General features: G+C 43.4%; 1 protein-coding gene across 3 annotated transcripts in view; it reads right to left on the bottom strand.

Moving 5' to 3' along the window:
• Positions 1 to 5,511: 5,511 nt before the first annotated feature.
• Positions 5,512 to 12,810, bottom strand: part of LOC127582773 (cysteine dioxygenase type 1-like) — a 42,815-nt gene continuing 35,516 nt past the window's right edge. For all 3 annotated transcript variants that reach the window (XM_052038346.1, XM_052038347.1, XM_052038348.1), the window contains exons 4-5: positions 9,968 to 10,137; positions 5,512 to 6,857 (exon numbers count right to left, since the gene is read on the bottom strand). In XM_052038346.1, the coding sequence (XP_051894306.1) occupies positions 6,828 to 6,857; positions 9,968 to 10,137 (200 nt within the window). In that variant the 3' untranslated portion in view covers positions 5,512 to 6,827. The remainder of the gene's footprint in view (positions 6,858 to 9,967; positions 10,138 to 12,810) is intronic.

Below are 12,810 nucleotides of genomic sequence, written 5' to 3'. Positions count from 1 at the left end.
ATTCAGGCATGGAATATTTCATTTGCTGAGTTGTGACTGGAACTGAACACTCTGCAATCAGCGAACATCTCCACTTCTGAGCTTATGATGGAAGAAAGATCATTGCTGAAGCGGCTGAAGATGGTTGCACCGAGAACTCTGCACTGAGGAACTTCTAAAGAGATGTCCTGGACCTGGGATGATTAACTTCCAACAGTCATAAGCATCTTCCTTTGCAGAAGGTATGACTCCCACCATTAGTTGTTTGTTCTTTGATTCCCACTGACTTCAGTTTTATCAGGGCTTCTAGATACCACACTTGGTCAAATGCCACCTTGATCTCAAGGGCAGTCACTCTCACCTCAGCTCTGGAATTCAACTCTTTCCTCCATGTTTGGAACAAGGATATGATGGTGTCTGGAATGGAGTGATTGTAGTGAAACCCAAGTTTGGTTTCAGTGGGCAGGCTATTGGTAAGCAGTTGCCACTCAGTAGAACTGTCGATGGTCCCTTCCATCACTTTGTTAATGGTTGGGGTGGTATTTAGCTGGATTGGGTTTGTATGCCCTATTCACAAAAACAAGATGTGTTATTGTCATAGCTATTGTCATTGGATAGCTGCTATATTTTTGTTACCAACAGGGAAGACATGTACTTCTGTATTCTTGCTAGAACACAAAGGGAAACCATTTGCGCTATCATCGCCAGTGCAAGCCTTAGCTCTGATTGAGCAGGAGTAGGCCAATCAGCAATTTAAGCCTGCACCACTCTGTAATAAGATTATGGCTGATCCAGTCTTGGTCCCAGAACCACTTTCCTGCTCTCTCCCCATACTCATCACCTCTCTTTTAGTTCAAAAGTCTGTCAATTTCTGCCTTGAATATATTCAATAGCTTCACCACCACAGGCCTTTGAGGTAAAGAATTCCAAGAAGTTGTGACCCTCTGATAAAAAGAAACTCATGGACTCATAGAGTTATACAGCACAGAAACAGACCCTTCTGCCCAACTCATCCATGCCAACCTTCCTGAGCTCGTCTCATTTGTCTGTATTTGGCCCAAATCCCTCTAAACTTTTCCTATCCGAGAACTTGTCCAAACATCTTTTAGACATTATAATTACAGCCGCCAAAACTACTTCTTCTGGCAGATCATTCCATGTACCCACCACTTGCCCTCAGGTTCCCTTTAAATCTTTCCCCTCTCATCTTAAACCAATGCCCTCTAGTTTTAGACTCCCCAACCCTGGGAAAATGACAGTGACCATCTACCTCATCTGTGCCCTTCATGATTTTATAAACCCTTTTCAAGTCACCCCTCAGCCTCCTTCACTCCAGGAGAAACAGTCCCAGCCTATCCAGTCTCTCCTCATAACTCAAGCCCTCCAGTCCCTTATTCATAGTTTCAGAATAAGAGTGGTCTACTTACAATTAAGTTGTGCAGCATCTCCACAACTTTGTTGTAAATGGACCACTCTTACTCTGAAACTATGCCCCCATATTCTAGGTGCCCCCAGTGAGGGAAACATCTTCTCAGCATCCAATCTATCCATTCCCTACTGAATCCTATATGTTTCAATGAAGTGGGGCAGGGAGTTGATGGGGATGTGAGAGGGAAAAATGGGCTTAGTGCAGAGCCTAGTGGTCAGTGTGGAAATGGTGGACCAACGAACCTGCTCCCGTGCTGTCTGACTCTCATCCTCCTGAACTCCAATGAACAAAGGCCAAACTTGCTCAATCCCGCTTCATACACCAACCTCTTCATCTCGGGAATTAAGCTTGTGAACCTTCTCCATACCGCCTCTGAAGTAAGTGAAGACCAACATTGTTCACTGTGCTCACTTTAACCAGTGCTTTATAAAGCTGCATCAAAGCTTTCCTACCATTATAGTCCATGCCCCTAGCAATAAAGGCCAATGTTTCACCAACCTCCCGAATTACTAAATGTAATTTGTATGTAAAATGTAAATGTAACTGTACTCCTCATTGAGATAAAAGAGGTCATTCCCTTGTGTGTAGAGAGGCTCCAAGTCTTGTCCAATGTTGTGGTGAGCAGCCAATTGAAAGATCCATATGGATCCATTGAAGGTGTGTGGCGAGTTACTGCTACCTTGGTCTCCGCACAGAGTGAAGCCCACATTTTCTCTCTCAATCTTGCACTAGTGTCGTTATGTTCATTTTGTTGTTTATTTTGCCCATGTGTAAGTTAGTATAATTTATGTTAATTTAAGTTTATGCTGACTTATGTTTGTCCTCGTCTTGTAAAGTACCATGCTGCAAAAAGCTAATTTTCATGGCACTATACCCTGTGTGTGTCTGCCTACGACAACAATAAACTTAAACCTGAATCTGAACCACTGCTTGAGAATCCTGGCTTTAGATCATGTTCCAGGCCCCCCATGTCTCTATGCTGACAGCCTTGGAAAACATTAGTCCGTCGATGCATTGCTCTTTAGACAGGTCCAGGTAGGATACTATACAGATGGGCATGAACTTGCCTTTTGCTTTGAGGTTCCTGAACTTCCCTGCTAACCTGCCACTCTTTTCCTGAGGTCTTCAGTAATGGAGCGCTGCCAGCAGTGCTCCCACTGGCCCACCCATTGACTGAGCATGCCGGCGGCTAAATGCTCAGAAACAAACATTGTGGTAGCAAAGTGGTGCAGCAAGTAGACCTGCTGCCTCATGGTGCCAGAGACCCGAGTTCAATCCTGATCTCAGGCGCTGTCTGTGAGGAGTTTGCATGTGTTTCCTCTGTGACTGCATGGGTTTCCTCTGGATGCTCCGGTTTCCTCCCAAATCCCAAAGACATGCAGGCTGGTAGGTTAATTGGCTGTTGTAAGTTGCCCCTGATGTGTAAGTGAATGGTTGAATCTGGGGGGGGGGTGGTGTGGGGAAGAGATGTGGGGAGAATAAAAAATGAGATTAATTTAGAATTACTGTAAAAGGGTGATTGATGGTCACGTAGACTCGCTGGGCCAAAGGGCCTGTTTCCGTGCTATGTCTCTCTATGAACCTGTGTTTGAGCAGCCTGCAAACAGTGTAAGGTTGTCCAGTCAGGGTATCCATCACTTTGAGTAGCTAGAATGGCAAGAATGTAGCGGAATGTGCTCCCAGTTCTATGGAGACAGGTCTGTTTTGATAATCATGTGTCCCCCAATGCAGGTGGAGTTGGTGGTGCCATAAGGTGTGCACCTGACAGCAGGAGAGGATCAGAAGTACTGACGTAGACTGTGCCCAGAAGTGCCCGGTCCAATTTTGCAACTGGCACAATTTTACCACAATTGCTAACACAGTTTTCTCTGGGTAAAATCTTTCTACATCATGCTTAAAAACAAGTGCTCTGTGATCATGTCCAGTAGATGAGCTCAATCAAATTTATGATAATGCACTTATTGTTAATGTTTAGTATGAGGCTAGGTACCCCAAAAGTCACACAACTGCTGCCAAGTACGTGCTGTGACAGAGAGAGAGGCAGGAGAGGGGAGGGGGATTACTGTGTCCCCCTTTCTTCTGTATAGGTCCTAGAAGTCCCAATTGTTGAGATCTACCCAGAATGGAGGTATCTGTGCCACATTAAATCTTCATGCTTTAACATGTTCCACAAGGTGGCAGCTTAACTAACCACAAGGAGCAGCATAACCCAGAACATGGAGCAAGACAAATACATATCCTGTCAAAATATGTCAAGAGGAAAACTAATATTTCAGCTGGACTCACTTCAGACAGCAACCTGCACACTCTGACACTCAGAGACAGACAGGCAGATACTGACACTCAGAAACAAGCAGGCAGACACCAGTTCTGCCAGTGCCGGTTGCCCTCAGCACTTCACTGTAATGACATGCTGAAATCTTAAGGGATGGTGTAAAACTAGTGACCACTCCAGGGAGGGACAAAGACACCAACGAATGGGCAAGGGAACAAACACACACACACACACACACACACACACACACACACACACACACACACACACACACACCAATGCATGCACATCATGCATCTGCACACACGTACACACTCAAGTCACATACACCCATGCACGCACACCCATGCACACACAAACATGCACACACACACCTGGGCTCTGAGTCCAACCCAGGCTGGTGGTTTAGGTCCTTCACTTTCACGGAGAAAACCGAACTGAGGAGGTTTTGAAGAGGAGGAGGAAGGACGATGACGATAATAAAAAAAAGAGGTGCAAGAACATTTGGGCAGGTTGCCAATCTTTTCTTTTATGAACACTATTCTTCTGTTTGCTTTCCTCTTGCCCTTTAATATTTCTAAAACATCTTTAGGTTTCATTTGCCGATTTTTTTTTTTCACGCACTTCCTTTGATTTACTAATTTCTTTCTAACTGCATCTCTGCACTTCCAAACGCTTCTAGGCTCCCTGCAGCAATAGGATCTTGGCATGTGACAGAAACTTCTATTTTTCGCATTCTTGCTCCTTGAGAACTCAGGGAGTTCTAGACTTGGGAGTTAAATCCTTTTTTTTTGGGGGGGGGGACAATTTCTAAGTTTGCAGATGATTCTCAATCGTGGGTAATGCAGCAGGTGGTGGAGGGCAGATGGTTGGTTATGGCATATGCAGAGGAGGATTGCAATGAGTTAAAAGAAGACATTGATAAACTTGCAAAGGAGCAACTAATTGGCAGTGAAGTTCAACACAGATAAGCACAAGGAAGTCAGTTTTGGTCGGAAGGATAGGTTGCTTATTACTTGGAAGGTGCAAATCTAAATGGGGTGAAGGAACAGAGGGATCTTGGTGAATAAATACGGCAATCATTTAATTGGATCAGGCTCTTCCAGTCTGGATCTACGCCACCATATCTGACACTGGAAACCAGCCTCACCTCCATGGACTCTGTCTATACCTCTCGCTGCCTTGGTGAAGCAGCCAGCATAATCAAAGACCTCACCCACCCGGGTCATTCTCTCTTCTCCCCTCTCCCATCAGGTAGAAGATACAGGAGCCTGAGGGCACATACCACCAGGCTCAAGGACAGCTCAAGGTGACAAGACTATTGAACAGTTCCCTTATACGATGAAATGGACTCTTGACCTCACAATCTAACTTGTTGTGACCTTGCACCTTATTGTCTACCTGCAATGCACTTTCCTGTAGCTGTGACATTTTACTCTGTATTCTGTTATTGTTTTTACCTTGTACTACCTCAATGCACTGTGTAATGAATTGATCTGTACGAACGGTATGCAAGACAAGTTTTTCACTGTACCTCGGTACAAGTGACAATAATAAACCAATTCCAATACCTTCACAGCATCAAATGTACACCGAGTAATACCAGTCATTGTGCAACATACATTTCAATGCATTGCTTTAGGTGTACACCAAGGTAATGCTGTTGCACACTTGTTTACAGCCAACTTCACAATTGTTTTGGGATCCCGATTTGGTGCTAAAGCAACATGCAATAACCTTTTAGTATATCAATAAAGAGAAGATTCAATTTCTGGGCAGGTGTGTTACTGAGATGCACCTCACACAATAATATTAACAAATTCTGATAAAAGAGGTATAAACTTTATTGTTCACTTTTAGCAATGCCATTCTGAGAAGAGTTCTGGAAGCTTTTTATGATGGGTCATCAGAACAGTCTAGAAATAGTTGGTGATATTAGTGAGTAAATACTTGATTTACTATTCTAACACAGCTTTGTCCATACTTTTTATTGAGGTGTTAGCCTGATCATTTTAAATGGGTTGTTAGCTCTGCTGAAATAATACTTTGGAAATATATCAGTGCAACTTACATTCAGATGGGTGTAGAAACGAACTTTAGAAAACAAGGAGATCAAGCATTTAGAAAGTAACACTGAATTATTTTACAAATAATTTGTACGTTCATAACCCTTTTGGGTTGGAGAAAAACTTGAATTGGCTGAAGATCTCGGTGTCCTTGCCTCAGTTAGGAGTTGGAGGGAAGTATTATTGGATCCTAATGATGCATGGAACAAGTGGGATTAGTGTAGAAGGGCAAAAGGGTTAGCATGGATGAGGTGGGCCAAAGGGCCACTGCTGTGCTTTACAACTCTGTGATTATATGATTTTATTTTTCTCACACTGGATTCCGTCTGACGTGGTAAATGAGGGCTCGCTCTTAAGGTTTAAGAATAAATTGGATAGATACATGGATGGGAGAGGTCTGGAGGGTTACGGACTGGGTGCAGGTCAATGGGACTAGTGGAATAAAGTTTCGGCACAGACTAGAAAGGCCGAATGGCCTGTTTTCTGTGCTGTAATATTCTATGTTCTATGGTTCTATGCATTAACAAAGAAAGTGCTCATTTGTTAACATCACAGATAATTTCAAATCCAGTGTCTGAAATGAGAAATAACTATTGTGAAGCCCTGGTTGGTTGATGGGGGCGAGGGGGGGGGGCGGGGGGGGGGGGGGGCGGGTTCCAGAAAGGCACGTGGTCCACATGATATTGGAGAGAATCTTGCCTGTTTGGTTACTTGAACCAAGCAAATAGTGGGAAAAAAGACTTCTGGATTACAATTCTAATCCTTTAGCTTTCCACTTGCAAAGTGACTCCATTAGCCAGTGATGAATACTCCAATTATGAACACAACTGGAAAGATCCCTTAAGGGTAAAGTTAAAAGATCTAAGGTAAAGAAAGTTGGTTAAGGTCAAAATACAGTAAGTACTTGAAACTGTTGTGCATACAAATCATTCAGAAATAGAACCTAGAGGTCAGACATTCATTTAAAGAAAGTAAGTCCACACTGGACAGACAAATCATAAACAAGATATTCTTATGACTTTATCCACAATTGTAAGAGATGGCATTTTGTGTCCCAACTTTTCTTGGTCCATTTGCTTCAGTTGTTTTCTTTTGATTCTGAAGTTTCCTTGGAGTGATAGAAATATTTTGTTATTGTTATGTTCGAGTACACTTTCACCCGACAGTGTGCTTTTGATCTGCCCTCCCGTTGCAACACAATTGTCTCACTGCACTCCTCAACTATATTGAAACTTCTCAGCACACAAACCCCTAGAGAGGGCCATCATGCAGACTTTTACTTTAATCCTCCTTCTCTCCAGCCAAATATTACATAACAATTATCCATGTAATATTTCCACTACCTCCTTGGAAAAAAGCTATCCCATTACAATAGTTCATGAGCCCATAGCTAACCCCAGAGATACCACGTAACAATGGTTCATATAACTGTATCACTCCCCAAGAGATATAATTCACTTTTCACGATGTATGTGACCACAGTTTTACCACAATCCATTTCCAATACGTTCCAGGCCAATAACTCCACATTCGGTATCCATGCTTTATGCAAATAAGTCCTCATGGTGATAGATGTAATACACTCCAGCACTGCTCTATATGATCATAGCAATGCCTTGTGCTGTTGTGCTATGCCCATTCAATGCCACATATGGCCATGTCCCTCCTGATTCCATCACAGCCCAGCTTTACTCAGTATGATGTCCCTTAACCACACAAATCTAAATAGTTCCAACTGCACCCAGCTATGTTGGACTGCACGTTCTAGCTCTCAAATGTGAGCTGTAGCCAAGCAATTCTTAGAACATAGGACAGTACCGTACAGGAACAGGCCCTTCAGCCCATGATGTTGTGCCGAACTAATTAAGCTAATGATGTCTAATTACACTCATCTCTTCTATCTGCACAACGTCCACATCCCTCCATTCTCTACACATTCATATGCCTAAGAGCCTCTTAAATGCCTCTGTCATATTTGCCTCCATGACCACCCCAGGCACTGCATTCCAAGCACACACCACTCTCTGTGTAAAAAACTTGCCCCGCACATCTCCTTTGAATTTTGCCCCTCTCACCTTAAATGCATGCCCTCTGGTATTAGACATTTCGACCCTGGGAAAAAGATACCGACTGACTACTCTATCTATGCTCTCATAATTTTGTAAGCTTCTATCAGGTCTCCCCTCAGCCTCCGCCGCTTCAGAGAAAACAACCCTAGCTTGTCCAATCTCTCCTCGTAGAAGAGAAACAAAGGACTGCAGATGCTGGAATCTAGGAGAAAAACACTATGATGCTGGAGGAACTCAGCAGGCCAGGCAGCATCCGTGGAGAATGCTGAGGAAGAGTCCTGACTCGAAACGTTGACCGCCTGCTTTTCTCCACTGATGCCTGCTGAGTTCCTCCAGCATCATAGTGTTTCCCCTCTCCTCATAGAACACGCCCTCTAATCCAGGCAGCATCCTGGTAAACCTCTTCTGCATCCTCTCCAAAGACTCCACATCCTTCCTACAATGGGGCGACCAGAATTGAATGCAGATGTGGCCTAACCAGGGTTTTATAAAGCTGCAATATAACTTTCTGACCCTTGACTAATAAAGGCAAGCATGTCATATGCCTTCTTTACCACTCTATCAACCTGTGCAGCCACTTTCAGGGAGTGATGGACTTGGATCCCAAGATCCCTTTGTACACCAACACTGTTAAGGGTCCTGTCATTAACTGTGTACTGTCCCTTTATATTTGATCTCCCAAAGTGCAGCACATCACACTTGGCCAGATTAAATTCCATCTGCCATTTCTCTGCCAATATCTGCAATTGATCTATACCCCGCTGTATCCTTTGGCAATCTTCTACATTATCCACAACACCACCAACCTTTGTGTTACCTGCAAACTTACTAACCCACCCATTCACATTTTCATTGAACTCATTTATATATATCACCAACAGCAGAGGTCCCGGTACAGATCCCTGCAGAACACCACTAGTCACGGACCTCCAACCAGAGTGAGACCTATCAACCACCACCCTCTTCCATCTATGGGCAAGCCAATTCTTGTGGTGACACCCATCCTAATCCTGTTACAACCTAGCAGCTACTATGTCACCTTGACAAAACAAATTCACATTCAACGAAAATGAAGTTTGGCTTCCAGTTCCCTCTATTTTAACAGAATATGTTATTGATTGCAATTTCCAAAGAATCTCAATAACAGACAGTGTTGTTGTTATAGACCATTATAGTTAACAGTTCATATCTGTCTCCCTCTGCATGAAGGTATGAGACGTGTCAATACATTGAATTCATAAGTAGTTAACTGTGGGCCAATGGCTGGCAACGCATTCTGGCATTAATTATCAATGTAAGACATTATGCAGTACTAGTGAATTCTGGCAGGGGGGTTACTGCACCATGGTGTGGAGAACATTGAGAGTCAGTGCATTGTACCATGGGGAACCACTGTAGAGTTCCAACATCGTCTCCCAATTGGCCGTTGTTTTAGTCACAGCTCCCACATACAATGCTAAGTTTCTGCTTTTTGCTATTCCTACACGAAGGTTAGATACTTTTTCAGTGGGCCACAGTGAAGGGATAAATTAAGATCAGAATGAGATTCAATAGTAAAAACCTCAAAAGGACATGAGACTCTGAATGGTGGCGAGGTTATTTTTTGCATAACTTGTGTTCCAATTAATTTTACTTTTCTCCTGACTGTACTAACACTTGCAGGAGAACAGTTTGTCCAAATAGGTTAAATGCCATTGAACATCAATAGAGGAGGAAGGCTTGGAGAACATCACAGCTGTCTTATCCTATTCTCACCTTACAAACTTGCATACTGTACTTTACAGTAAGAGTCACTCAATAATTGGGAGTTGGTACCACATCCAGTATTTTGTCTCCTGTGACAAGGGAACTGAGGGCCATTGTAGGATCTGTACCACCACCTTTGCAGCGTGGAAAATGAACTTGGAACCCTTCTTACCTTGTCTAATCAGTGGATAGAGCTACTGGGGAGAGACTGACATACTGGTTCCTTAGATTATACCTCATTTATAAGCAATAAATCTATGATAGACGAAACCACAGTTGCAGTCATAAAATTTGCACTGACTGCATAGGTGGAAAGATGCAGAGACGTCCAGAACTGTACATCCCACATTTTGCAGCCATCCTTATCTGTCAGCTACATTCCGATTCCTTCATTAAAACTTACTAAAGGAGTTCTTTCACCAAATCTGCTCCAGAAAGTCATTTTGACTTTGTTCTTGTAGCCTGTTCTTTCATCGTAGCAATGGCAGCTGTCAAATGGTGGACTGTACAGGTGCAGGCTGACTGCAGTCTCTGTGTGACTCACATTTTCCACGCGGTGTAGCCCAATGCTGTCTGCGATTGGTGGGGAAGGGGGTGGGGGGGGTGGGGGCAGTGGAAGGCGAGGGAGAGCACATATCAGTTAGTTCAGTGGAATATTTTGTAGTTTACCAAATATTTTCTTTTCTGTTGCAACTGGAATGTGAGTCTTGATGAACTGTTGACATCTCACTCATAACATAGATCGCCACTAACAGCTGTTCGATTTTAAACAGGTTCACGGCCAATTGGAAAACTGTCATCACCCACGTCCTTGCATTCAAAGGCTGGTCATGAGATGTGTAAACCTTCCCCAGTCCAAAGGCACTCAATGTATCTCTGCTAGCCTGGCCTTGTTGTTTGTTATTCACCACCTGAATCTGATATCATCTAAGTTTCCGTGAACTATTTCCCTGTTATTTGTTGACATTGTGGACCTGGTATCAACAGATGAGGAGTTAAAATGTGACATTGGCAATCAAAAGTAATGTTGGCCAAAGACAGGGAGAAAATTGGTGAGCGGATTGCAAGTGTGACTGTCTGACTCCTGCTTTATAAGTTGTGAGCTGTGAAGTAAAGAATGGCTGGGTACCTTGGCTGAGTGAGGTTTGCATTCCCGTGCCGCGTGGGAAGTTGTGGACAACGCCAGTGACCTGGATGACCACGTGCGCAAGAACTGTCTCCAGTTGAAGTCCTGATTACAGATAGGTGGCTGGAAATGACACTGTGGTGCATCCAAGAGCCTGAGAGCTTTCTGGACAGCATGTGTAGGCCACACTGCAGCTTAACAACTTTCAGGCAGAGACAGAATGGGTGACCACTCTGCAGGTCAGGAGGAGCAGGCAGATACTGCAGAGGTCCCCCGAGTCCATTTTGCTTACCAACCGTTTTTCCCCTTTTGGATATTAGTGGGGCAACGTTTCCTCAGGGGAGTGCAGTCAGAGCGGGGAATGTGGCAGCACAAGTGGTTCACCTGTACAAATGAGGATGAAAGCTGAGAGAGTTATAGTGACAGAGGATTTGTTAGTTAGGGGAAAATGACTAGCATTTCTGTGGTCATGGATGTGAGTCCCAAGTTGGTAAGTTGCCTCCCTGCTGCCAGAGTCAAGGATGTCACTGAATAGTGACAGAGCAAGCTGAAAGTGGGGTATGATTGACCATAAATTGTGGTCCGCATCAATGACATAGACTAAGAAAGGGATTAGGTCCCGCAAGCAAATTTTAAGGAGTTAGGAAAGAGATTAAAAAGCAAGATCTCAAAGATTGTAATCTTAGGATTCCTTCCAGTGCCATGTGACAACTGGTACAGACGTAAGAAAATAAGAGAAGAGAATCTCTGGAGAGATGGTACTGGAAGGGTGAGCTTTAGGGTTCTGAGACACTGGAATCTTTTCTCGAGCAGATGGGGACCCATACAACTGAACAATTATACCTCGGCAGGATGGGACTGAGATCCTCACAGAGGTGGGAGTAGGGGCTGGCGGATTACTGGAGCGGTTGGGAAAGGTTTCAGCTAATTAACAGGGGGTGGGGGTGGCAGGAATCTTAAAGGAAGTTCAGGAAGGAGAGAAATAAAGCAGGAAGTCATAGGTTAGAAAAGTAGTAAGGGAAATGCAAGCAATAAAATGGGTTCAAATGGAAAAATGTTAAAAGAACAATATTGAAGATACTATATCTCAATGCATGAAGCATTCATAACACGGTAGAGGAATTAACAGCACAAATATAATGGGATTGATCCAATTGGCAATACTGTAAGAGTTCCTGGTGACCTGTAAAAATCAAACAACTAGTGAGAGCAGATGTGGGACCCCCTACAGGTAGAGTTGGAAGAATTTATGATGGGAAAGAAGGAAATGGCAGAGAAATTAAACAAAAATATTGTGTCTGCCTTCACAGAAGGCACAAAACTCTGCCAGAAATACCAGAGAATGAAGAACTGAAGAAAATTAGCATTGATTAAATAAACTACTGGAAAGGTGGTGAGACTGAAAGCTGATAAATCCCAAGGACCCGAGGATCTACATCCCAGAGTTCTGAAAGAGGTGGCTTTAAAGATAGTGGATGTATTGTCTATCAACTTTCAAAATTCTATTGATTTTGGAATGGTTGGGATTGGAGAACAAAAACTTTGATTCCACTATTTAAAAAAGGAACTACCAACCTGATTGATAACAGTAACAAACTAATAATGTTCTGATGAAGGGTCCCAGACCTGCAACGTTAACTGCTTCTCTTTGCACAGATGCTGCCTGGCCTGCTGAGTGTTTCTGGCATTTGCTGCTTTTTATTTAAGACTAATAAGAGCGGAAGGGGAAATGCTGGAATTTATAATGAAGTAATAACAGAACACATAGAAAAGAATAACAGGATCGAGCAGAGTCAGCATAGGTTTATGAAAAGGAAATCATTTTTACTATTGGATTGGAGTTCATTGAGGTTGTGATTTGTGGAATAGATGAGGAAGAAACCCTTGGATGTGTTAACTGGATCTTCAGAAGAGTTTGGATGAGGTTCCATATAGGAGGTTGATCACCCAGGTTAGGGAATGTGGAACCATTCTGGCATGGATTTAGAATTGGTTAACAGGGAGAAAGCAAAGAATGGGAACAAATAGTCTCGCTCAGGCTGGCAAGGCTGTGACTTGTGGGTTACTGCAGGGATTGGTGCTTGGGCCCCACAAACTCAAAATCTGTATCAACAATTCGG

This window comes from Pristis pectinata, chromosome 24 (assembly GCF_009764475.1).
Source record: "Pristis pectinata isolate sPriPec2 chromosome 24, sPriPec2.1.pri, whole genome shotgun sequence".
Classification (NCBI taxonomy): Eukaryota; Metazoa; Chordata; class Chondrichthyes; order Rhinopristiformes; family Pristidae; genus Pristis; species Pristis pectinata.
The sequence above is the reverse complement of the archived record's forward strand: the minus strand, read 5'-3'. Positions and strand labels throughout refer to the sequence as shown.